Below are 26,164 nucleotides of genomic sequence, written 5' to 3'. Positions count from 1 at the left end.
ATGTTGGTCAGGCTGGTCTTGAACTCCTGACTTCAGGTGATCCGCCCACCTCAGCCTCCCAAGGTGCTGGGATTACAGGTGTGAGCCACTGTGCCTGGCCTTACACTCTTTTCTAGCTATTCTTTCTCTAGTAGCTTTTAGTTGATCCTGTAGTTTGTTTGTTTGTTTGTTTGTTTGTTTTGAGACGGAGTCTTGCTCTGTTACCCAGGCTGGAATGCAATGGTGCGATCTTGGCTTACTGCAACCTCTGCCTCTGGGTTTAAGCAATTACCCTGCCTCAGCCTCCCTGAGTAGCTGGGATTACAGATGCCCACTGCCACGCTGGCTAGTTTTTGTATTTTTAATAGAGATAGGATTTCACCGTTTTGGCCCGCTATGCTAATAACCCCATTTCTTCCCCCAGTCTCCAGCCTTGACTTCCTCTCTGAGCTCCAGACTTCTGTATCCTGACACCCTTGTGTGGATGTCTGGAAGGCAGTTCACACCATGTCCAAAACAGAAGTCTTGATTTTTTCCTCCCAAGCTGATTTTTCTCTACCTGTTCAACCATCCACCCAGTTTCTTAGACCCCAAACCAAAAAGTCATCCTCAGTTCCTCTTCCCCCCGTCCATCCGCCAGCCCGTGACACATCCTAAATCTGACTGCTTCTCTCCTCCTCTGCCATGACCCGAGTCTCAGCCCCCATCGTCTCCCACCTGTCACCAGCAGCCTCCTAGAGGTCTCTCCCGGTCCACCGTTGCTTTCTTCCGGTCCAGGGGTGCACGGAGCCAGGGGTAAGCCAGAGCATACCATTTTCCTCTTAGAACCTTGCTCAACTCTTTGACTTTGTTCACTTCCCTCTGGTCACACTGGCCTTTAAGTTCCTCAGACAGTTCAAGCTCCTTCCTGACTCTGGGCCTACCTAGGTCCTATTTCCTCTGCCAGGCAACCTAATGACATGCAAATCTCCACTCACTGTCACTTCTTCAGGGAGGCCTCCCTGTCCCCCTCAGCCATTACCCCACGTCACATCACCCTGCCTGACTTTTTCTTAAGCCACAGATGTGCTCAGAAATGACCTTGTTGATTATCTGTCTTTTCCCTACTATCCTGAACACTCTATGAGAGCAGGAGTCCTCTTCTCTTTTTCACTGCTGAGTCCTCAGCACCGGGAGCAGCACCTAGCACATAGCAGTGCTCAGTAAATACTTGTTGGGTGGACGGATGGGTGAATTAATTGAAGTCACAAAGACCTGAGTGGAGAAGCTTGGCGGGGGAAGGCTTGGAGCTGGTCACAGGGAATGAAAGTGTTTTTCCTAGAACCAACCTTTCCTAAGCCAGGCACTGTGGCTACCAACCACGTAGCAAATGATAAGACTGGGCAGGGTCTACTGGACCTGGGTTGGCCACTGGCCTGTTCTGGAGATTCAGAGGTGGCTTCCTGTAGGAGGTGGCACCTGAGTTGAGTGGTGGGGTGGGCAAGGAGCTGAGAGAGAAGGGCAGTCCAGGAGAAGGAGATGAGCAAGAGTGAGCAGAGGTGTGGAACGCCACGGGTGGTGCAGGGCGCCGCTGGAGCCACTGGACTGCGACCTGTGAGGCAGAGGCTGGTGGGAACGGTAGCCAGAGAGGTTAGTCAGGGGAGGCAGGCCGACCCCCAGAGGCCTGGAGTGCTGTGCCATGGGGCCTGGCCTGCCTCCTTCAGAGGTGGGGAGCTCTGGAAGTTTGAAAGCGGGGGAGGAGCTTGGTCGGGTTTTCTTTTATACAGATTACTTGATTTCTCTGTGGGGACCAGAACTAAGGCGGTGGTTCATATCTGCACATTAAAATAATCTCAGGAGCTTTCACAAAGTACTGGATCCAGCTCACACTCCAGACCAATTAAGTCAGAATCTCGGGACATGCCCAGTCAGGCACTGGTATTGTTTTCAAGTAAACTTTTTATTTTTTTTTAAATTTGAGACAGAGTTTCACTCTTGTCACCCAGGCTGGAGTACAGTGAGGCGATCTCAGCTCTCTGCAACCTCTGCCTCCCAGGTTCAAGCAATTCTCCTGCCTCAGCCTCCCGAGTAGCTGGAATGACAGGCATGTGCCACAGTACCCAGCTAATTTTGTATTTTTAGTAGAGATGGGGTTTCACCATGTTGGTCAGGCTGGTCTTGAACTCCTGACCTCAGGTGATCCACCTGCCTTGGCCTCCCAAAGTGCTGGGATTATAGGCATGAGCCACTGTACCTGGCCTCCAGGAAACTTTTAATTGAAGCTAACATACACATAGAAACTAGTACAAATCGTAAGTGAGCAACAGATAAGTTTTGATAAAATGAACATACCAGCATCCAATCAGGTAATAGACGACTACGAGTACTGAGAAGCCCCTTTCCACCTTCTTCCAGGACGATTCATCCCCCAGTGAGATGCTGTCATGCTGACCCTTAACCCCATATGCCAAGCTGCTGACTTTCGAACTTTAGAGATATTATTGTATGCTGTTGAAGTTCGTTCAACTGTCATCCCTTCAGTGAGGCTGCCCTCTTCGCGGCCATTACTCTGTGTCGCTTCACCCCGCTTGATATATTTTTTTAAGTCACAGATGTAGTCAGATCTGTATGGTATTCCTTAGAATGAATGTGCCACAGTTTATTCATCTATCCTAATCTCAGAGGATATTTGGGGAGTTTCTCATTTGGGGCTATTTATAAATAGTGCTGCTGAGAATATTCTTACGTGTATATTTTGCTGGACACGTGTATATGTTTCTTTTGGGGATATACCTAGAAGTGAAATTGTTGGATCACAGGAAATACATGTGTTCAACATTATTAAACATACCAGAGTTTTCCAGAGTGGCTGTAGGCACTAACTCCTTTTAAAAGTCCCTGGATGGCCAGGCGCGGTGGCTCACACCTGTAATCCCAGCACTTTGGAAGGCTGAGGAGGGTGGATCATCTGAGGTCAGGAGTTCAAGACCAGCCTGACCAACATGGCAAAACCCCATCTCTAATAAAAATACAAAAATTAGCTGGGCATGCTGGTGGGCAACTGTAATCCCAACTACTTGGGAGGCTGAGGCAAAAGAATCGCTTGAATCTAGGAGACAGAGGTTGCAGTGGGCCAAGATCGCGCCACGGCACTCCGGCCTGGGTAACGGAGTGAGACTCTGCTGCAGAAATAAATAAATAAAATACAAATCCCTGGGTGATTGTAATATGCAGTCAGAGCTGAGAACTGCTCTTCTAAGGGCTGTAAGTGTGAAGACAGGGATGTCAGTTGGGAGGCTGGAGCTGTCACCCAGCACCTGGGGAGACACAAATGCTGGCTGAGAGTAGGATTTCCTCCGGAGAGGGAGCAGGCAGCAGTAGAGGACTAAGAGAAACGCTTGATAAGAAGACGAAAGAAGGCAGAGGAAGAGAGAAAGAAACATCCTCTGGTGCGGCTGGTGTTGCTGGCTTTGCCTTTGCAAAGGCCTCTGGAGAAGGATGTGACAGGAGTGGGTAGGAGATGAAATAATTTAAAGTGCCTTTTGTTTCCCTAGTAGGGAACCCTGGGAACATCAGCCAAAGCCTGCAGACACTATGTCATAGGACTCTAATTGTGAGACATGAATTCACCACGTATATATGTGCTTATCACGTTGGGGGCAGCAGGGAGGGTGGTGGTGTGGCCAGTCACCAGGAAAGGACTAGAAAAACCTGGGCTCCAATGCCCCTAGTGCCACCAACAGTCTGTGTTATGTTGGGCAAACTGCTTCATGTCTATATTTTAGTTACAGAATGTTCTGGCTAGATGACCTCTCAGCCTGTTCCAGCTCTAATGGTCTATGATTTATTTTATGTTACTCTAGGGGTGAAATTCCAGGCAGAAGTAGATCTGAAAAGTTGGCGTGATGCTATAGCTTTGTCTCTAAGATTGGCTTTGGATAAAAACATTGGACTGTGTAATTATTTCCCCAAATTATATAGCCTAGGATAAGAAACCCTGGATGGCTTTAGTTTTGCTGTGTTTTTGTAATTTTGAAGTTTGGGGGATGGCTGAGATCATGTGGCTGGGGAACTGTAGACAGTCTTGGTTTGTTTCCACAATAGCTCCAGGGCAGTGTTTACCTTCTGTTTTCATATCTAAACTCCTCCCACGTATCTTTATCAAATAAAGGCCTCTTACCTGGGTGAATGGGAAGAGGTACTGAACTGCTTTGGAAGAGAAGGCCAGAGCTACATAGATTTTTTTGTATTTTGTTTTTTGTGATAGGGTCTCGCTCTGTTGCCCAGGCTGGAGTGCAGTGGCAACATCTCGGCTCACTGCAGCCTCGACCTCCCATGCTCAAACGATCTTCTCACCTCAGCCCTCTGAAAAGATGGGACTACAGGTATGTACCACCACACCTGGCTAATTTTTTGATTTTTTTTTTTTTTGTAGAGACAGGGTTTCCCCTGTGTTGCCCAGGCTGGCGTCTAATTCCTGGGCTCAAGCGATCCACCTGCTTTGGCCTCCTAAAGTACTGGGCTTACAGGCATGAGCCACCATGCCTGGTCAGAGCTACATGGTTAATTCACACAAAAACAAACCAGTGGATTCTTTTTCATGTTCCAGCCATCACTAAGACTGTCCAGACCCAGGAGATTCCTGGAGGGTCCCAGCTTTACGCGGACCTGGAGTGCCACCCAGGTGGAAAGGCCAGACCCTGATGAAAAACCTGGGAAGGGAGGGCCAAGGGCTTAGCTCTCTTTAGCTCTTTTTGGAATCTGTGGATTCCCTTGAGGTCTCAGGGGAAAAGGAGAAAGGGAATAGGTTACCCTTCCTTTGGGAGAATTTTTACAAAGGAGTAAACTCACATGATTCAGCCACTGTAGGACAACTAGCCTTCAAAAGAAAATCCACAAAAGAAACAGGAATTACACCATATAAACTACGATTTAAAAATTGTAGGGGAAACTCAAAGATATTTTGGTTTGGTTGCAATCCAGAGTCTTGGGCTGAAAGAGTACAACAAACCTTCTTGGAGTGGGCAGATATGTGACGTCCACAGGAGGAAAACCCCAGGACAGTGACAATAGACATAAGTTGAGTCTGTAATTAACTAGGCCAAGGATAAAGCCAGTTTACATGCTGTCCTGAAAAGAAGAGGTCGCTAGAGAGGAAGAGGTGGCGTAGCTAAGGAGAAAGTCAGTGCTGCGAGTCAGCCGAGTGAGACGCTGAGCATACTGGGTGAGCTGACGGGGTGGGAATGTTTGCACAGCGGTGGTTGGCAGAGACACTATGGGCCTGAAACTGTGATAAAAGGAGCTGGAATGTGGCCTGTTTAGTTGTCACGGGACAACGGAGAGAACACACAGGTTGGAGTGAGGATTGTGTTACCCACGGAGCTTAGGTTAAAAGAAACCATTGGATTGGGAAAGCATTTCATTTGCTCCGTGCAAGAGGACCAGTTGTTGGAGGTGACAGGTCAAGTGCTGTGCACACACTGTTCTGCTGTGGGTGCCAGCCACAGAGGGCAGAGTTGATGCACCAGCCAGGTGTCCCTGAGACCCCGGGACTGCATGTTCATTTCATAAGGTCCTTTCTTCCCATCAGAAAGGACTGGGATAGGTATCAGTCTGGGAAAACAGGCTGTATGGATCTCCACTTTTCAATGTTTAAAGAAATGAATTGGGCATGAGTTGAGCCCAGAGTGCTTGGAAGGCTGATGGTGCTAACATTTGCTGAGTGCCAACTGTTCATTTTCTGAGACCTGTGTTGTTTTCACTGTTTTATAGATGTTGATACAGATGGCCAGAGAGATTGTTTGCTCAAGGTCACACAGTAAGAGGTGGAAGTTGGTATTCCCATTCCAGCCAATCTATCTGATTACAAAGGGATCTCCTCACAGTACCTGGGCATTGCTGAAGGAACAAAGAATAAAGAGTGTGAGAGAGAGTGAGTGTGTGTGTGTCATTTTCAAAGAGTGTTTGAATAATATAGGGTATTTTCTCTTTGGGAATAATCAGGGCCAATAAGGTGTGCTGCCATTTTGGGCTTTGGGGAGAAAGGAGCCCTGTCTCCAGTAGGTTTGCCATTGTGAGATACACAGTCAATATGCTTGGATTCCCCCTTGACAAGGCCCACCAGACCCTTGGCTGCTCACCATATTGTTCCAGAGTGCGATGGCCATCTCAGCATGCCCACGTTCTGAGAAGTGGAAGCAGTCCTCGGAGAAGAAGGTGAGGTCAGCAGCCCCTCTCTGTGACCAAAGGCAAGTAGGTTACCATCTTGGGAAAGGGCTCCACTCCCTGACCCCTGCTCTCAGCAGGTGCCCCGGGCAGGTCTCCTTTCATCCTTTCAATTCTCCTGCCAACTGGCTCAGATACTGATGGAAAAACTCACAGAATTTGGAATTGTCTTTTTTCTTTGCTTTTTTTTTTTTTTTTTTTTTATTGTACTTTTGAACCCATTACAAGAGATGGTGACTTATAAGGCATATATACTCCTACTAAGCTGGAGATAATGGTGGAGAGAAAAACTATTAATTTTATACCTTTCAGTACTGTCTGAAAGTTTAATTATGCATATTTGTTACTTTTTTTTTTTTTGAGATGGAGTCTCACACTGTTGCTGGAGTGCAGTGGCATGATCTCGCCTCACTGCAAGCTCCGCCTCCTAGGTTCAAGAGATTCTCCTGCCTCAGCCTCCCGAGTAGCTGGGATTACAGGTGCCTGCCACCACACCCAGCTAGCTTTTTGTATTTTTAGTAGAGACAGGGTTTCACCATGTTGGCCAGGCTGGTCTCAAACTCCTGACTTCGTGATCTGCCTGCCTCGGCCTCCCAAAGTGCTAGGATTACAGGCGTGAGCCACTATGCCTGGCCAGAATTTTCTTTGTAAACAGACATGAATTGGAGCGACCCATAGTCTCCCTTTTATTTCGGCACCCCTATCCTAATAGTTGAAAAGAGTAACATTTTATCCCAATCCAGAAAATATCAGGGCCAGGCCTGGGGGGCTTAGTCACTATTGATTTCCTTTTTTTCTTTCCAAGGACTTCTGAGTTCCAGTCACAGCCCAGCCCCCACAAAAAGGAGGTAATGCAGAAAAAGCGACCCTTAGAGCCCTTTTGGAGAGAGATGGTTTAAAAAAAAAAATGCCCACTTACAGAAAGAAATACATCCATTGTCTGTGATAAGGCTCCATACCTGAGCCTCCCTGAAATGCCCACAGCTCACCTCATTCAGTGGAACGAGTGTGTTTTGGAAGAAAGGCTGCACCACAACCGTGAAGTCCTCACGCTGTGTGTATTGGTGCCAGTAGGAGAACCTGGAGATGCCATCCTGGGGATGGAGAGAGAAGCTACTCAACCCTCCTGGCAAAGCTGCACAGACAGGACCAAGTCCTGCTGCCTTGGATTGGCTGTGACAGTAGTCAACTCACCTTAGACGAAAGTGACTTGAAGGGGCTACTCTAGTGGGCTGGATGCATGTTTTATTCTCTACCTATTCATGGTTACCTGCACTGCAAGGCCTAATGCTGGTTCTCACCATCAGAGATGAATTGAACCCAGCGGCTCCTGGTGGGAGAAGCTCCCTATCTGCATAGCTCCACCCAGTCCCATTCCAAAGCCTCTGCAAGGCTGGGTCTCAGCCACTGACCAGATTGCCTGGGTCAAAGGCCTCTCCTGCTCTCACTGCATGAATAGGTCAATTAGAACATGGGGCTGTGGGTCAGATGGGAAGCATCTCAACACCAGCTCCCCAAACGCCTGTGAATTTTGTAGAAGAGTCCATGGTTGTTGGATTTCTTAAGGGCCCAAGCATGGAATGTAAAAGGAACAGACTAGATGTACTCATCTTCAAGGAGTGTATCATCCATCTGGGAAAATGAGACAAGTTGTGAAAACATGAGAACCCTACAGGGCTTTGAGGGCCCATCAAGTACAGACTGATGTGATATGGGAGATGTCTGAGGGTGAAGTTCAGGCAGGGGAAGCTCCTTAGAGGAGGGAAGCAGACTTGGCTTGTGAATGAGGACAGGTCAGTTTGCAGAAAGGCTCAGGTAGTATTTCCAGAGAGGGAACAACAGAGGCAGAAACATAAGCAGGAGTGGAGGTGGGGAGATGGGGGAGGGGTAGAGAGATGGCGAGGAGAATTTGGGGTAGTGGTAAACAGGGCAGGGCTAAGGCCTTTCTTTTTTTGAGATAGGATCTTACTCTGTTGCCTAGGCAGCAGTACAATGGCATGATCATCGCTAACTGCAGCTTCTAACTCCTGGGCCCAAGCTGTCCTCCCACCTCAGCCTCCTGAGACACCAGGCATGAGCCACTGTGCCAGGCCTAAGCCTTTTGTTTTTAATGAAGGGAGGGGAGGAAGTGAGTAGTAATTATTACACACGGTTCTGGGCGGGGAATGGTCCCACCACATGGAATCTACTCTGCGAGTCTCTTGCTGCCTGCCCGCTGGGAGGAGGGGATTCTCTCAGCCTCCACTTTGGGGTCTCTCACTCCCTTTTCTGGCCGTGTTGTTAAGTTTGCAGGGGTATTTCAGGGGCTGCGATCTACTCTCAGGGAGTGGCTTGCTCTCGGCCAAATCCTGCTTGACATTCCATTTCCGAATCCTCGCTTGGGGATTACAGGCCCCCCCCAGCTGGGCCAGTAAGAGAAGGGCTGCAGGGTTTACCTGGAGATTCCAGTTCACTTTCTTCAGTTCTTGCTTCTCCAGGGAGCTCTGAGAGGGTCTGAGGCAAGTGCAGTTGTTCCTGAGAGACAGGGAGTCTTGGATTGAGGCTCCCCGGGGCCTGGTGGCTCTGTCCCCCTGGGAGGCTGGCTCTGACACACAGAGCAGCCTGCTACCCCAGGTGCCTGTACTGCCTTACCTGGGGGCAGGAGGGTGATGCACACCTTTGTCTGACCCTCAGACCCAGGTCACAGAACCCTAACTCAGGAGCCATGAGGTCCAGAGGATGCTTATTCATAGAGAAAGTGGGAGAGCTGGCCCTGGTGCTGGGGCCTCCTTGTGGACAGAACGCCTATTCCCCTCACTCCTTCACTCCTCCTTCCTGAGCCTGTGGTCCCTGGGACTTCTCCAGAGCAGGACTGGGTGGATAGGAGATGGGAGTGTTGGAAGCCAGCCACGATGGCTCTGTCCCTGGGTATGCAATCGCTGCTCATGTTCCTGGGGCCTCTCAGCTCTTCCTGCAGCTGCTTAGGGCGCCAGTGTGGGAAGTCTGTGGGAAAGCTGGGGAGGGCCCACCGGCTGGAAGCCACCCTGACAACATGGAACACGATACAGGCAGACTCTGGAAGAGCCGTTCCCTGCAAGAGAGCAGGGTTCCTTACAAGAATGGGAAGCAGCTGGTCACTTTGCAGCAAATCCATTTGAGCCCAGGTGTGGGACTTCTCAGCTCCCTGGAGAATCTCCTCTCTTATAGCAACAGTCACTCAAACTTTGGGAGGCCTCTGCCCTCAGAGCATGGCAACTTCCCGCCAGGGTTCCAGAGCTTTAACGACTCCAGCCCGACATGAGTTCCCGTCTTGCCCATCGGCACCTTGCCTCCAAGCCCAGCTTTAAGGACAGGTCCCATCAAGGATGGAATAAGGGCTATTTCCTAAGACCCTGCTCTCGGTAGGCCAGGTACCTTCCTTGCAGGGAAGGTGTCATCACCCCCGCTTTACAGATGAGGAGGATAGAGGCGCATGGAGGTTATGTGGTTTGTTCAAGGAACCACAGCTCCTAAATGGCAGAGCAGGAGTTGAGGCCGGATGTAGCAGCCTTGAAAGCTCATGGCCCCAGGCTGCCTCTCCACAGGGGGCAACTCACCAAGGTTGAACTTGGCAATCACTGACAATGCCTGGGAGCCTTAAGTATCATTTGGTCTGCCTCCTTTTACAGAAAAGCAAACTAGGGTCTAGAGAAATGAAATGAAGCGCCTTGCATGCAGTAGGCATTCGCAGATGTGGAGGTACTTCCTGCTGTTTTCCAAGCCCCTGAGCCCTGTCTATCCTCTGGCAGGCCCGTCTGGCTCTGCTTAAGCTGGTCTCCTCCTTTGGTACCTGTAAGCCCTCCTCACCCCAGGTGCCCTTGCCTTGGGACAGTGACCCATCCACTTACTGAGCTGCCAGCATGGCACATCTCCCGCCTTGGCCCTGGTGCAGGCTGGCCAGCTCCATGACCTCTACCACGTTGACGAAAGCCCTTGGGAGCTGCCGGGAGTGAAGGGATGGTGCCGTCAGGCCCCAGGCAGTTGTGGGGGGGAGGGCACTGGCTACTGCCAGGAGGAACCTGGGGATCATCTACAACCCAATTCCCACCCCCCAATTTCACCAGTGAAGAAACTGAGGCCCAGAGGGGGGATGTGGCTTGTACTATCTCACTGAACCTTCTTGAGTGGCCCTGCTTTGTCGATAGAGAAGTCACTTGCCCGAAGCCACAGTGCTGGCTGCAAACCTGGGCCAGCTGGTTGAGAGGCAAGCTCATTCCTACTGCACAAGCCTGGCTCTGGCCAAGTGAGAATTTCCCCAGCCGAGGAGCCTGGCAGCTCCTCCTTCCCTGCCATCCGGGTGCCCACTCAGGGCGGGTCTCTGCTCAGTGAGCATCTCATTGAACACAACCTGCCTAGATACATCCCAGGGAGGCAGCTGGCGGGACCCAGGAACATGCAGCCTCTCTCCTACCTCCGCAGAGAGGATGTCCAGGGCCTGCTGGATATGCTGGACATACTCCGTGGCCAACTGGGCCTCCTGTAAGGAAAAAAGGAAACTCACTTTAGCCCCTAGTGCCCTCTCTGAGAGAATGGCAAGAACGCAGGAGGGCTCTGGGGTCTAGGCTATGACTGAGTGGGTACGGAGGGGTTTTGGCTGTCCGGGAAGCCCAGTCCTTGTTGCTGGTGAGTCTCTGTAAGAAATATCCCTTGTCTCCTACTAGACGCCACGAATAATCCCCACCCCCACCCTGCTCTACATAATCTCAGACCCAGTGGCGGACTCTGTCAGTACTGGGCCCTGCCACTTTTTAGCCTTGGCTCTTGGCAGTCCCATCCATCACCTGACCTCCATCTTCTCCAGCCACTTGCTGTGCCCTGGGTGGCCACGCTTTCTTTTTCCATGCTGGCCCCACTGCCTGGAATGTTTTGCTCTCCTGTGTTCCCCTAACTTCTGTCCCCTGGGACTCAGTGTAAGGTTCTCTTCCTCTGACTTGTCTCCCAGCAGCCCATCAACAGGAGGCTAAGTTAGAAGTGTGCCCCTGGCATCCTGGGTGATGCATGCGAGGTACATAGTAGGTGCTCAATAAATCTTTGCAGACTGAAGGAACTTCAGGACTTTGCTTTATAGCAGAGGGAGATGGTCCTATATTTTTAGATGTGACTCTGGGTTCCTTAGAAGGTGTCAGAGGCTGATACCAGCGGGGTTGCGAGTGTGACCTGAAGCTCTTAGACTCACGGACGAACGCATGTCTGCAGGAAGTGGGAGTGGAGGCACCCGCAAAGCAGCACCACTCAGGCAAGAGGGGAGAGCTCAGGCAGCCCATTTTTTCTGGAGACAGAGCTGAGGCCAGGTGAGATACTGTGCACTGAATTCCAGCACACTGATGGGCACGGAACAGTGCTGCTTGCTGAGTTTCTGCCCACAGCTACCAGAAGGGATATTGGGAGTTGGGAAGGAGGGGAAAGGAACAAGAAGATACAGCCCACACTAAAGAATTAAAATCGGGGAGGGGGGCCTCATGTCTCTCAGTTTCTGCCCTTTCCCCTTTCCTTCTTTTTAAAACAGTCTGAGTTAATCCTGGTGGTGGCATCCCAGTCCTTTCAGCTAAAGTACGCTCTCAGGAGTATGAACCTGACTGTTCTCAGGAACACACGTTCTGCGGCTAGTAGAGGGGATTGCTCTATGCCAGCATCCATGGGCAGCTCTGGGGTCCAGGTATCCCTGGAGTCTAGAACACAGCAATACTTAAATCCCCATGAGGTTGGGTCACTTCTGCCTCTAGAGGCTGGGCGGTCAGGGAGAGCACCGAGGGGAAGAGGTTCCTGTGTGTGGGAGGATACTTCTCATCAAGCCTTTGGTAGTTGGTCTCTGTGAGCCACAAGAAGTGATAAATGCCTTCTCCCCGCCACCATCTGTGACTGTCAAACATTCGACCACAACCTCTGAGGCTGGGCAGCTGCCTTTTCCTGGCCATATAAAATACAGAATGTCCCCAACATAGAACAAGATATATTCCAAAATAAAAACTTTTGGAAGTTACAACTGCTAGAAGTTTGTGAGTCTGGATCTATTTCCCCATGGAAACAGGAACAGGGTTGGGCTCCCGGGGCCACCACTGAGGTTTGGTTAACGCCTGGTAGCCCAGCCAATCCCATCTAGAACATTGTTTTGTCTTTTCTCATGATGAAACAGGGCAGAGATGGCATGAGGATGGCTAGTCCCCTATCTGGTACCAAAGGTCATATGTATGTGGATAAGACAGGCCATGCCTCAGCAGTAGCCACAGTGGGTCCACCTAGACCTGACTCTGGAATTGGGGAACCAATGTAGGCCATTCAGGCAGTGGAAAAGGCTGGGCCTCACCTGCCATGTGTAAACCAGGGAGGGCCTGGGGAAGCCAGCAAATGTGGCTCCCATGAGCAAGGAGCTCAGGGCAGGGCCAGGAGGGATGGGCAAGGATGGTACCAGAGGTCAGCAACTTCTTTCTCAGTCCCCATGGGGTGGGTCAGGGGCTTACCGGATTCTCACAGTAATGACACAAGTCGTTGCCCCCAATGAAGAGAGTGACCAGCTTCCAGTCTTTCTCCAGGTTGATGTCCTGAGGGGACAGAAGATCCTGAGTTTAGGCCTTGGTGGGAGGCACATGCCGATGTCGCTACTGGGCCTGCCTGCCCTCCACGTGCCTTTTGTCTTCTTTGTATCAAAACAGAGAAAAGCAGCAAAGTGGGCCCGGCGCAGTGGTTCACACCTGTAATCCCAGCACTTTGGAAGGCCAAGGCAGGTGGATCACCTGAGGTCAGGAGTTTGAGACCAGCCTGGCCAACATGGTGAAACCTGTCTCTACTAAAAATACAAAAATTAACTGGGCATGATGGTGCACGCCTGTAATCCCAGCACTTTGGGAGGCCGAGGTGGGCAGATCACCTGAGACCAGCCTGGCCAACATGGTAAAACCCTGTCTCTACTAAAAATACAAAAAATGGCCAGGCATGGTGGCAGGTGCCTGTAATCCCAGTTACTTGGGAGGCTGAGACAGGACAATTGCTTGAACCTGGGAGGCGGAGGCTGCAGTGACCCAAGATCATGCCACTGCACTCTGGGCTGGGTGACAGAGCGAGACTTTGTCCCAAAAAGAAGAAAAGCAACAAAGTGGGGTTCTCTAGCCCTCAGTTGGTGCTGGGATAAGGCGCTGCACAGAGAAGATTTGTTTTGGTGGTGGGGGGAGGGGGGGCCTGCTCACATAAGGGAGAAGGGCTATTTTCCCCTTGAAATTTTCTTAAGAAGTTATGTCCCTGGAGAAGTAGAAGGTGGATGTGTCCCACATGTCCTTGGCCCATTAAATACCAAGGGGACTACCATGACCCCCAAATAAAGGCCTTCCAAGGGTGCAGCTAGAAGCAAAGGCTGGGAGCTGCCCCTGGGAAGAGTTCCTAGGGTTGGGGAAAGCAGACTGGAGGAGGAGTGCAGGGTGGACTGAGACACAGGGTGGGGGCTGGGAGGCCCTCTAAGCAGTTGGCCACCTCCATAATAGGAGTCCCCCTGGGAGCTGAATTCCTAGGCATAAACACTGAACAGAAAAAAGTGCTGGTGAAAAGTTTCAGAGGGGCAGGGTGAGGGGAAGGAGGGAGAACTGGACTGGAATGAGAAGCCTATTTTTAGAACCCTGCGTTTACATAATTGGGCTCTGGGAAGCCACCTCTTGGTTAAAGCGGGCAGCTGTCAGAGGCCAAGGCCACCGCCTCAGCCAGTTCCCTGTTCCACCTTGCCCTCCTGCAGCTGGCCCTGGGGTGGAGGGTGCCAGAGCCTGCATCTAGCGGTGTGGCCAAAGGGGGAGGCTCCTTGGTAAGGGCTGCTTCTCTAAAGAGGCCAGCCTGGGTATGCAGTGCTGTGGTGCAGGGAGACCCTTATGGGGCTGTCCCCTCCCCAGCCAGCAGGAGATCGGCACCTTTTGGGGGTGGCCTGGGGACCTGTACTCACAGGGCTGTTTTTCATTCGCTCTACCAGGTCCCGGGCCTGGGCTGGCATATCCCTAGGCAGAGGGAAGAGAGAGAAGCGTTAGTGCTGGCTCAGGGGCGAGGACTCAAGATGTGGGACTTTGGCCTGGGAAGAGAGGTACTTCAGGAAGAATGATGCTATCCAGTACAAAGTTCATTCCATTCTCAAGAAATCTCAGTAACAATCACAGGGCTGCCACGGACCCTGGAGCCACATTGATCTAGCCCCTGCCACCCAATCGCCTAATCGGCTCCTCTGGTTGGGATCCCGTCAATCCCCTCATCAGGGACTTTCCCTTATATTTCCTCAAGCTCTTTCTTTGTAAGCCGAGCCTGTTCATTTCTTCTTCAGTTGCCTGTTTTAAAAATAACCTTTTGTATATTTGAGAAAAGTCACAGCTCTAAATTATCCCTCAGTTTTCTCCTTTCCAGGCTTAATGACTCCTTTAACCTTTACTTCTAAGCCCTGCTCTCTGCTCCTTCCATCCTTTTGTTTTTCTTCTCTGTGGTTACTTAGATTTCCACACCATTCCCCACCTCCTTGATTTTCCCCCCATCTCCAATAAAACAGGATGGACAGGATGAGTTCTCCCTTCATGCCCTGATGTCTGCCGCAAATAAAACAATGCCATTTGGTGTTCTGGATAAGCGATATGAATGCCAATGGAACACTACTCAGCCATAAAAAGGGATGAACTATTGATATACCCAATAACATGGATGCATCTCAAAATCATTTTGCTAAATAAGTCAGATAAAAAGTATACACTTTGATTTCATTTATATAAAATTTCTAGAAATGCAAACTAATCTATAGTGATGGAAAGGTTAGTGGTTGCCTGGGGTGTGGAGTAGGGACAGGAAGGGGCAGGAGGGAGAGATTACCAAGGCCTGAGAAAACTCCCTTGGGTGACATTTTTTGTCTTGATTGTGGTGGTGATTTCACAGGTACAATGTTAAATTGTATCCTTTTTGAGACAGGGTCTTACTCTGTTACCCAGGCTGGAGTGTAATGGTGCGATCATGACTTACTGCAGCCTCAACCTCCCTGAGCTCAAGTGATCCTCCCACCTTAGCCTTCTGAGTAGCTGGGACTACAGGCCTGCACCATCATGCCTGGCTCATTTTTTGTATTTTTGGTAAAGACAGGGTTTCACCATGTTGCTCAGGCTGGTCTCCAACTCCTGGGCAATCTGCCTACCTCACTCAGCCTCCAAAGTGCTGGGATTAGAGGCGTGAGCCATATCACCCAGCCAAATTGTTTCCTTTTAACATGTGAAGTTTATTGCGTGTCATTTATACCTCAATAAAGCTGCGTTTAAAGAAAAGATACGTCTATGAGAAGTTAGGTCAGCAAAGGGATGCAGCCAATGAAAGCTTCCATGGAAGAAGCCATAAAAGCAGTAACTGGTACGGGCTGGTTATTGAAAATCTTTGGGTGTCCCCAGGAAGCTGGGTACGTGGCCAAACACACGTGGTACCATCCCCACCCTTCTCATTAAGAATTTACAGGCTGGGCGCAGTGGCTCAAGCCTGTAATCCCAGCACTTTGGGAGGCCGAGGCGGGTGGATCACGAGGTCAAGAGATTGAGACCATCCTGGTCAACACGGTGAAACCCCGTCTCTACTAAAACTACAAAAAATCAGCTGGGCATGGTGGCGCGTGCCTGTAATACTAGCTACTCAGGAGGCTGAGGCAGGAGAATTGCCTGAACCCAGGAGGCAGAGGTTGCGGTGAGCCGAGATCGTGCCATTGCACTCCAGCCTGGGTAAGGAGAGCGAAACTCCGTCAAAAAAAAAAAATAAAAGAATTTACAGATCTAGGATTTTATCTCATACACTACTGCCATCGATGAGTACATCCGAAAGCTATAAAGAAATACTTTCTTGGTCAAAGGTGACCACAGAAGTGCCTTTAACCTTTTAATAGGTTCAAAATGTTCCATGGGCAATAAGCCCTCGTGGGTAGGAGGCGGAGTTGCAAACGCTGCTGCGTCTCCTCTTCCTAGCCATTGTCTTCTCAGTCTTCAGGCCCAGACCAAGTCCTGCTTCCCCTCGAGCCTCCTCTCCAGGCTCACTGATCCACATCCTGCGTTTCCTTCTTTACCCCAGGGACTAGAGGTTCTCCTTTCAGCTCTGCTACCGACTTGCTGTGTGAGCTTGTTCAGTTGCTGGATCTTGTTGGGGTTGACTTTTCCCATCTTTTAAAGGAAGAGGTTGAGCTGGATGATTTCAGGGGTCCCTTCTGGGTCCGCATCTGTGTTTAGACAGTGCAGTGCACACCTCAGCCTCTCCTGTTCTCTTAACTGCACTCCATGACAAAGCTCTGCAATGTTGCCATACCCAGGATTATCTTTTTCAGAAAGTTATTTCCCATTTGTTTAGTCTCCTTACCTAGAGTGCACGCTCTTTGTGGGCACGGAGTTTACGTTTTTGATTCCTTTGTGTCTTTTATTTTTTATTATTATTACTGGAGATGGAGTTTCATTCTTGTCACCCAAGCTGGAGTGCAATGGTGTGATCTTGGCTCACTGCAACCTCCACTTCCCAGGTTCAAGTGATTCTCCCACCTTAGCCTCTCCAGAAGCTGGGATTACAGGCACCTGCCCACACAACTGGCTAATTTTTGTATTTTTAGTAGAGATGGGGTTTCACCATGTTGGCTGAGCTGGTCTCAAACTCCTGCCCTCAGGTGATCCACCAGCCTCGGCCTCCCAAAGTGCTGGGATTACAGGTGTGAGCCGCTGTGCCTGGCCCTTTGTATCTTTTAGTAACCCCTTTGGGGTTCAGTCCTTTGCAGGTGTTTAATGAATTCTTACTGATTGATGGAAGAAAAGTTAGATGAAAGCACTTTGAAACTAAAGATCCGTTATTCAATGGTAAACTTCTAATTCATTATCTGTATTGCACTGCTTTTTTGTTGTGTATTATGTACTGTACTACATTCTTGTCATGGACTATTTATCTCATTTAATCCTATGACAGCCCAAGTTACAGAGCAGTTATCCAGCCTTCCTTTCTTAAGTCAATGGATGACTTTCCTTTCCCCTAACACTGGATATCAGAGACACTCACAGGAGCATGTCACAATTACTTCATCTCAGAGGTGCTGAGCAGCAGTAAAACAGAAACGGCAGTAGGAGAAGTGAAGTAAGAAAGGAAGAAGGGGCTTGAATGTCAACAGAGTGAGAAATCAACCCCTGGAAGATGAAGCCTGTACAGTACAGGAACAATAAAATGACGACGGCAGTGACAGTGATTATAGCAATCATAATAACAGTAATTAGACGGTGCTATAATGAAGCCCAGTTTTTGCAGAAAAATAAGTTCTTCCTGCTCATGACGTTGCGGAACTGACATTGTTTCCTGTGGCTTAGAGACTCAAACAGAGCATGGGGCCCACGTTACCACTTCTGAAAGGAACCTTCCCTGTAAACAGTGAGTCAAGCCGGTGTCGTTTCCCTGGTGATCTGAGCACAGTGATCCTTCTACAAAGCATACACCCAGCACGCTCTGTGCAGAAAATCAATGAGCCTGGTCAGGCATTTCACCTTTAATTATCTGGGTTGTTGTCAACAACAGAAATCCCAGTGAAAACAAACAGCCACCACGCTGTTTCGGGGGCCCTGACCCATCTAACTCCTTAGTGTCAGAACACAGCTTTTTCAGAGTCAAAGACTGAAGTGAGTGAGGAAGGGAGAAAGGACAGCCATCCTCGGGGTCATGCACTCAGTTCTCGGGGTGCTGAGAGCCACCCTGCACGTTTGCCCTGCTGGGCAGGAGGTGGAGCTGGAGCCAGCAGGGACAGTGCCTGGGTCCATGGCAGATGTGCTCCTCCTGCTGCCCTGGAGAGGCGGTAATAGCACAGCGGTCAGAGCAAAGGCCCCTGATTCAGGTATGGCCTGATCCTGCCTCCTCTGATAACTTGCTGGGTAATCTTGGTGGTTCTGGAAAGCTTATAAGCCTAAGTGCAACTGTCCAAGGGTGTGAGGATCTCAGGAGGTAATTCACATGGCAGGTCCTGCACAGCTGCTACTGCCCCCAGGACCAGGCTCCCAGACACCACCCTCCTCTCCTCCGGTTTCCCACCCTGCTGTCTCAGCCTTGCCTTCCACTAGCCCTCCTGTATGGCGTCTACTCACCTAGCTCTGGCCCCTTCTGCTGCTACGTTTAGTCCTGCTGTCCCCTCCCAGGTGCCGGTAGAGAAGCCAAGGAGGTAAGGGTTGAACTTCTTCAGAATGTCTTTAGAAGAGGAGGGAGGAGGTGAAGAGCACAGGTGAGAGCCTGCAGGACCCTCACAGTGGCTGAGATGAGCATGCAGGGTGGGGACACAGGGGTGGGACACAGGGGTTGGACACGGGGGTTCTGGGGCTTTTCAGGGCTGGCTGACTGCCCTCCTTGCAGATAACCTTCTCTTCCCCTCCTCCAGCAGGAAGGCCCTGGCCCCAGGGAGCATGGCCACAGTGATGGTGCCTCTCCAGGCTGCTACTTACTGGGCAGTGTGGTGTGAGTCTCCAAGTCCCCATCCCCTCCGATGCTGGGGAAAAGAAAGCTTATTTGTTAAAATCACCCCAACGTGCTGCTCCATGAGTCAACATAAGCGTAAGTCAGAACCGGTACCAGAGACTCTGCCCCTGGGGCGTCTCTCCCATCACCCTCAGGGGTAACACAAGCACCACAGTCTCCTATCTCAGCGCTGGGCCCTGGGGACCCAACTGCATCCCGGGAGGGGTGACAGGGGAAACACTACCCAGGCCTCTTTGAGAGGGTATCATCAATAGAGCGTGAGTCAAGAACTTCCTCACCTCCAAGAGAGTCCCCTCCAAGATGTGGGCAGGTCACTGGAATTGTTTGGTCGAGCTCCCACTGCTGTCTATAAAACGCAAAAAGAAAGTTCAGGGCTGGGCTGGGGTACAGGCTGAGGGCACTGGGAGAGCCTCCTCTGGCCCTGGGGTAGCAGCTGGGACCTAGATTTGCCTTTTCTAAAAATAGGACCGGCTTTTCCCCAGGCCACCTTAAACTTGGAGTGGTATCGATACAGTCTTCTCCCCACTTCTGTTCCTACAACCAGTAACCAAGTCCTGTTGGTTCCTCCTTCCCACCCTCCCTAGCGCCCGCCCCTGTCTTTTCATTCCCTTTGCTGTGTTCCTAATTGAGACCCTCACCTCCTTGCCACCTGGCCTTCTTCCTGCCTGAGTGAACCGTCTCTGGTTTCTGTTCTTCCTGCGCGTGCCTCTTTCTTTATGGTCCCCAACCCCCGGCTCTGACCCTTCAATGAGTCTCCCTTACTTTCAGGATCAAAGCCAAATCACTTCACCGATCTTCTGAGCTCGCCATAATCTGGTTTCTTCTTTCCTTCCCCTTGTCTGCTCCCTCCTTCCCAGTCCACACAAACCTTCAGGCCTAAGCTAATTACCTGCCACTATTTGGGAAATCTGAGGGCCTTGGGCTGGTCTACGCCATTACTACCCACTCCCCATCCCTTCCTGAATCGCTGAAACTCCCTTCTTTCCAGCATCTTACAACTCTAAATTCCTTCTCCAAGATCCTCATCAGTTCCTATCACCTTTCTAAAGCTTTCTCTAAATGCCCTGTCTTAAAAAAAAAAAAAAAAAAAAAAAAAATCTTTGAAATTTACAAAAGTAACATATGTGAAATGATACAAAGATTTAAACAAATGAATAATCTACCCCTACCTTAAGAATCCTGCCCCCTGCTACAGCCTCCGCACTCCCTCCTCACCCCTTCCCCACGTGCAGATACCACCAGAGCTCGCCAGTGGTGAACAGACTCGTGTGTGCCTTTCCACATCTTTTTCCATGTTCATGCCAAAATGGAAACACATTCACACACATGTGGAGCTGGTGTTTCTACTGAAATAAATACCCTATTTAAAAAGTCCTGTGTGGAAGGGAACAACCCACGCTGGGGCCTATCGGAAGGTGGAGGATGGGAGGAGGGAGAGGATCAGGAAAAATGTAATGGGTACTAGGTTTAATACCTGGGTGATGAAATAATCTATACAACAAATCCCATAACACAAGTTTACTTATACATATAATAAACCTGTACATGTACCCCCAAACTTAAAAGTTAAGAACCCAAGTCCTGTATATCACCTGTGTGATAATGCATTTCTTTTTGTGTAAGTTTCTTGTTTTTCCAGCCAGACAGGTTGCTGGGGGGCTATGACTGCATTTCACACTGTTTCCTTTAGAATTGTTAATAGAGCATTGGTGTGCACAGCAATGGCTAAATAACTGGCAAACGCAATTCATTTAGCAAGACTGTGCTATGTGCGGGGAACTGGGCTCCCCCTGTCCCAAAGCACATGTCCGTAAATGGAGTAGGGAGCATGGGGCAGTGTATGTGTAAGACCTACCACTCTGAGTCTGAGTAGATGGAGACGAGTCCCCTGATAAAGGCAGGAGGACTTGGATGAGTGCCATCACATACCCACAAAACACCTGTGAACAGTGAGGAAGTGGGAATTGCTTCCCCTGGAGATTGAGGGGAGGCCTCATGGAGGAGGGGGCTTCAAGAAGGACTGGGAAGGTGGCAAGACAGGGCATTCTACATCGCCTGGCTGTGTTTCAGTGCCTGACACAGGCAGGCCCCTCAGTAACGTGGGCTCAGTGCTGAATGCAGAGCCAGTGCTGGGGAAGAACGGATCCTGCACAGGGTCTGGCTGGACTCTGAGGTGCCCACCCTGGTTCACAGCTCAGTACTTACAGTCAGCGAGTCACCCAGGGCGGCCACCACTTTGATGTCTGCTGGTCGGAGCTCGTGGACTAGGGGAGACAAGCAGAGAGATGGTTGTAGGGGCTGGGAGCATCTACCTTTTCAAGTATACATTTTACCAGTACTCTATAACTCTGTCCCACAGCTACCCATTGTACTTATTTTCAGCTTAAGGCCTTAGCAATTTTGCATCCTCCATTCATTCAGCGCAACTAAGGCATTGAAGGGAATGGGTTTCATGGCTATCGGCCATCCTCAGAGGAACCTGATTCACACTGGGTGGTCTGGGAAAGTTCCAGCTGCAGGGTCACGTAGCACAGGCAGGCAGAATCCCAGTCCCTGACTCCACCTGCCTCACTGGGCAGGGAGGCATAACGGACTGCCATTGGGACTACACAGAGACAGGAAGTAGCATTCAGCGGAGAGGTCTGTGCTCCTCCACATGGAAGCCCAGTGGTGGCTGCAGGCCACAGGATCTAGGTCTGCACTGCATGGGAGTTAGCAAGCCTGCTTAAAAAGCTCCAGGGTCTCTTTGCAGGGTCCCCCCACAACAACCTGATATTCAGCAAGGCCCTCATTGAAGGGGATGATGATATTTTCACTCACCAGAGGTTGGAACACTATTGGAAGCATCCCACTCTGTACATAGGAAGTCACTGCCCCAGTTCTAAATCAACAGGAGAAAAGATTCAGTGCCCAACACTCATTGTGTAGGGAGATAAGCTTCAGCCCTAGAAGAGCCAGCTAAGGGATTTCTGATGGAGGCTAGAAATACATCACCATAGAGGATCGTGTGAGGGAAAGAACTGAGTTGTAGGTGGGCTAGGAGGGAAACTAGAGGGGGAGACGTGGGTGTGTCTACCTACCCCTCTGCACAACCCATAGTGCACATCCCCCACACGCGCACCCACACACAGCCTTTCCTATCCCAATATATCTACGCTTTGAACGGAGCCAGGAGCTGCCCCAAGTGGGGAAGAAAACCATGAAGTCATACACAGGCGGTCTCCCAAAGGAACACAGGATTTGGATGCCTAATATAAGATTATAGGTATGTGTGTTTTATAAAATTAAGCTGACACTAATTATAATGCTAGAACCTAAACAATAATTAAAATGTTTTTAGAATAATACCACAAAATATTTCACAATTGCAAAGCTCCTGGTTTCTGCATATGTTTTCTGGATACCTGTATATCTTTTTGCATATTTAACTTAACAGCCTTATTCCTTATATATTTGTAAAGTTATGCAAGCAAACCTGGATGCTTTCACTCATCTTTCTTTGTCTCTAATACAGAGCATATTTTCCAGGTGTTGGGGGAAGAAGTGGGATGGGAAGCAGAGGGCACAGAAGTGATTAATACCAGAAATCTGGGGGAGAATTGAATATCTTCCCAAAGTCCCAAATATATGCATGCTGAGTATGGAGTAGGGCTTGACCAGCAGGTTGACTATTCTCCAGGAGACTGACTGACTGCCAGACGCTATGAAAGCTTATCTCATCTGTTCAGTCACATGATGATGAAGATAAGCCTTGTTGAAATATTCCTATCATGAGGGAGCAAAAGTGGAACTTCTTTTAAGTATTATTTGCTTAACCCAATGGAATTCAGTTTTTTTCTAAGGGATTGCTCAGTTCATCATAATGATGGATTTCTTCTGTTTTGAAGTTTTACTGAAATCAAGAACACGCTTGTGCGCAGATGATAAATACTCAGAGAAAAGCAACGTAAAAAGGTATACAACCATCAATCAGCACGTGAGATATGTCTTAGATAGTTGGTGAACCAGAGATAAGCATATTGCATGTGGATTAACAGACGCTGTTTAGAATTTAAGCATGCTCATCTGTCGCAAAAGAAGAACCATGTGCCACAACCAAAATCAGTGCATCCAAATTCCCTGCAGATCTTAAGTTGCAGATTCTGATTGAGTAGGTCTGGGTGGTGCCCAGGACTCTGCATTTCTAACAAGCTCCCAGGTAAAGCCTCTTTGTGGCTACTGTATTCGTTTTGCTTTTATTATTTTATTTTTTTTGTGCACCTGGTTGTGCACTTTGGAAGGAGAGCTTTTATTATTTTAACTGACACATTATTGTACACATTTATGAAGCATAGTGTGATATTTTGATATGCCTCTACAGCATGCAATGATCAAATCAGGGTAAGTAGCGTATCCCTCACTTCAAATGTTTATTATTTCTTTGTGTTGGGAACATTCATAATTTGCTGTTCTAGCTATTTGAATATATATGATAAACTATTGTGAATTATAGCCAACCGACTGTGCTATAGAACACTAGAAATTATCCTTCCTCTCTAGCTGTAATTTTCTGTTAATCAACTTCTGCTATCCCTACTCCCCAACCCCCACCCACCCTTCCCAGCCTCTAATAACCGCGATTTACACTTTACTCCTGTGAGGTCAACTTCTTTAGCTTCCACATATGGTGAGAACATGTAGTATTTGTCTTTCTGTGCCTGACTTATTTCACTCCACATAATGTCCTCTAGACTCATTCATGTTACCTCAGATGACAGAATTTTGTTTCTGTGGCTACTTAGAGTAGAAAGCTATTAAAACCAACACTCTTCTAGCTCTGGGATTTTTAGCTCTTCCAGCAGCAAAAGCAAAGATGCATGAGACTGAAGAACCAAGAGGGCAGATCCAAACCCACTCGGCTCACCACTGTCTACCCAGCACTTAGCACAGTGCCTGCTCCACTTAGGCATCCACTAGGCAAATGCTGAATAAATGAATAAATGCCTAATTCACAAGATGCAGCTGACATTTTAGTTCTCATGGAATGTGGTCACTGGTTCAATGAGGACAAGCCTCCACTGGGCTAACACGAGCCTGAGAAAATTCAGAGAGGCTGGAGACGGCATAACCCACAGTCGGGAAGCTGGTATTGCTCCTACCCCGGAGCTCAGCAGCCAACAGTTCTTCCATAATTTCATATGGCTTAGTTTCGTTGGCTGGCTTATAAAACGTCTTTCCCCAGTCACTCCTGCTGATCTCCAACCCATTCTCCACGTAGCAGTCAGGAAGAACTTTGAAAGAGGTAAACCAGATCATGTCACTCTGTCCTGAGACTGCCAATGGCTTCCCACCTTTCTCCACTTGAAATCCACCATTTTCACTCAGGAATTCAGGCTTTGTGTGATCTGGCTCCAAGGCACTCCCGATCTCCTTTCCCCCACTCTCCACCTCATTCTGATGCCCCCAGCCACTCTAACCTTCCTTCTCTTCCCCAAATACACCCAACTCAGTCCCACTTCTGAGCCTGTGGTCTATTGTTCTTCTGCCTGGGACTGGTTTCTGGCTCTCTGTATAGCAGGCACCTCTTCATTATGCATGTCTCACTTCGAATCTCCCCTTAGGGGGGCCTTGCCTGCACAGTGCACCTGAATTTGCCTCCCTTGCCCCAACCCATCACCCTCCTCAAAGCTGTCATCACTATCTGAAATGACTATGCCTAGCCATGTATATCAGATGCCTTTCTCAGTAGATTGTAAGGTACATGAGAGCCGGGATCCACCTGTTTGGTTAACACTCTGTCTTCCTGGAATGGTGTCTGACACATAGTATGTGCTCAATAATCAAACTCTCTTGGGCTCTCACTTCCCCTGGTCAGGACCATGTTCGATACTTCTCTGCCTGCCTTCTAGCCCCTAACACGAGACTGGATACAATAGAGGTGTGAAACTGAAACTGCTGGTTGAACCCCATCCTGGTGACCAACAGACCTGATCTGGACCAGGCCTGACTGCAAGGCATGGTGTAGTCCGGGGTCGGTCGTCCAGGCTATCTTTGGAGTGGCCGTCCCTAAAGCCATGGGCTCTGAATCCTCAGCACTAGAATGATCAACTTGAACCAGACAAGGCCTAGGGGCCCACGTGAACATGCCTCCACTTCCTTTTGGGCCTCACCCCTGGAATTGCAGTTCCCTCCCCACTCAGCTTCCACCTTCACACCCGCTGCCTCACCCTCTTGAGAGGCTGAGCTGCCTAAGCAGTGACCATGTCTGTAAGCCCAGGATTGCAAAGGTCACAGAAAGTCGATCCACAGCCACTTCCTCTGCTTAGGGGCTGACGTCAGGTGAGCAACTTGAGAACATGTTAGGGCAATCCTGGGGCTTCATGGTTCGGGTACCTTTTCTGTACATTCCAGTCCCCAGTATGTAAGAAGTCCATTTCTGCTTCGATGAACACTCTGAAACCTGCACCACACCCAAGCCCCTGGCAGGTGGAAATGGTTTGTGTCTGAGAGGGAGATGTGAGTCAGTGGTTACCTCAATGGCTGGCTTGGTGGGGTACGTGTAGTTACTATTCCGATGGGTTCTCAGGAAGGGCTCACTCTGAGAGAAAGGAGAGATGACATGGAGAGGTTATCTGACAGCATTGAAGTTTGCTTGAGAAGGAGAAAAACTAACAATCCTGCCCTGTAGATTTATTTAACATGATTCTTCTGCACTTAAAACTGTGTAAACATAATTTCATCCATTCCCCAGAGGGTTTTACGTAACAGCTTTGACGAAGATGGACAACAAAAGGTCTGCAGAGGGTTTCGTACACGTAGCCTGGGGTCTGCGCTTTTGTGTTCCTCCTAGCAAATGAACATCCCTCTAATCCTCAGGCTTATCTATGTTCCTGGCTTTGTAATTTCTCTAGCAAGGGATTTGTGTTTCAGCATTTTTTTCCTCTTCCAGAAAGTGCTATGATTATCAATAGATTTGAGTATCTGTTGGGATTTTCTTTCTGGCTCCTTTGAACTATGTGTCTTATCCTCTTTAGGTTGGCTTCCTGTGTTATCGTCATTTTTCTTGCAAAACATTTTCATTCCCTACTTACCTGTTGCACAGTCAGTTTTCACACAAGCTCAGTCAAGAACCCAAGCCCACCCAGTTGCAGGTGAGGGGTTAATTAAAGAAGGAAGCAGACGAAGGAGAAGTGGGGAGAAAGCTAATGAGAAAATATAAAAAGGACAGTGAAGCAAGATTGAGTTGATAAGACTGAGATCAGGAAATAGCATCTGGGCCCAGTGCTGTGAACACTCTCACAAAATGTGCTCAGTGGAGTAGCAAGCCCATGATCTGAAAATTTGGCAATAAAATGGGAATAAGAAAAAAAACCAGGCTGGGCACAGTGGCTCACGCCTGTATTCCCAGTGTTATGAGAGGCTAGGGTAGGAGGATTGCTGGGGGCCAAGAGTTTAAGTCCAGCCTGGGAAACAGAGCGAGACCCCATTTCTGTATTTTTTTTTTTTTTTTGAGACAGAGTCT

The 26,164-nt window shown here is 49.2% G+C and overlaps 1 protein-coding gene across 1 annotated transcript in view; it reads right to left on the bottom strand.

The window, feature by feature from the left end:
• The window catches only part of PLB1 (phospholipase B1), a 138,549-nt gene that overhangs the window by 4,955 nt on the left and 107,430 nt on the right, over window positions 1–26,164 (bottom strand). The window contains exons 44-56 of the mRNA XM_017545647.2: window positions 25,175–25,240; window positions 21,484–21,544; window positions 20,869–20,927; window positions 18,942–19,009; window positions 18,630–18,673; window positions 18,279–18,378; window positions 14,120–14,171; window positions 12,660–12,740; window positions 10,613–10,678; window positions 10,050–10,141; window positions 8,619–8,697; window positions 7,173–7,277; window positions 6,099–6,194 (exon numbers count right to left, since the gene is read on the bottom strand). Coding sequence (XP_017401136.2) covers window positions 6,099–6,194; window positions 7,173–7,277; window positions 8,619–8,697; window positions 10,050–10,141; window positions 10,613–10,678; window positions 12,660–12,740; window positions 14,120–14,171; window positions 18,279–18,378; window positions 18,630–18,673; window positions 18,942–19,009; window positions 20,869–20,927; window positions 21,484–21,544; window positions 25,175–25,240 — 969 coding nt within the window. The remainder of the gene's footprint in view (window positions 1–6,098; window positions 6,195–7,172; window positions 7,278–8,618; window positions 8,698–10,049; window positions 10,142–10,612; window positions 10,679–12,659; window positions 12,741–14,119; window positions 14,172–18,278; window positions 18,379–18,629; window positions 18,674–18,941; window positions 19,010–20,868; window positions 20,928–21,483; window positions 21,545–25,174; window positions 25,241–26,164) is intronic.

This window comes from Cebus imitator, unplaced genomic scaffold, assembly GCF_001604975.1.
Source record: "Cebus imitator isolate Cc_AM_T3 unplaced genomic scaffold, Cebus_imitator-1.0 Scaffold180, whole genome shotgun sequence".
Lineage (NCBI taxonomy): Eukaryota > Metazoa > Chordata > Mammalia > Primates > Cebidae > Cebus > Cebus imitator.
The sequence above is the reverse complement of the archived record's forward strand: the minus strand, read 5'-3'. Positions and strand labels throughout refer to the sequence as shown.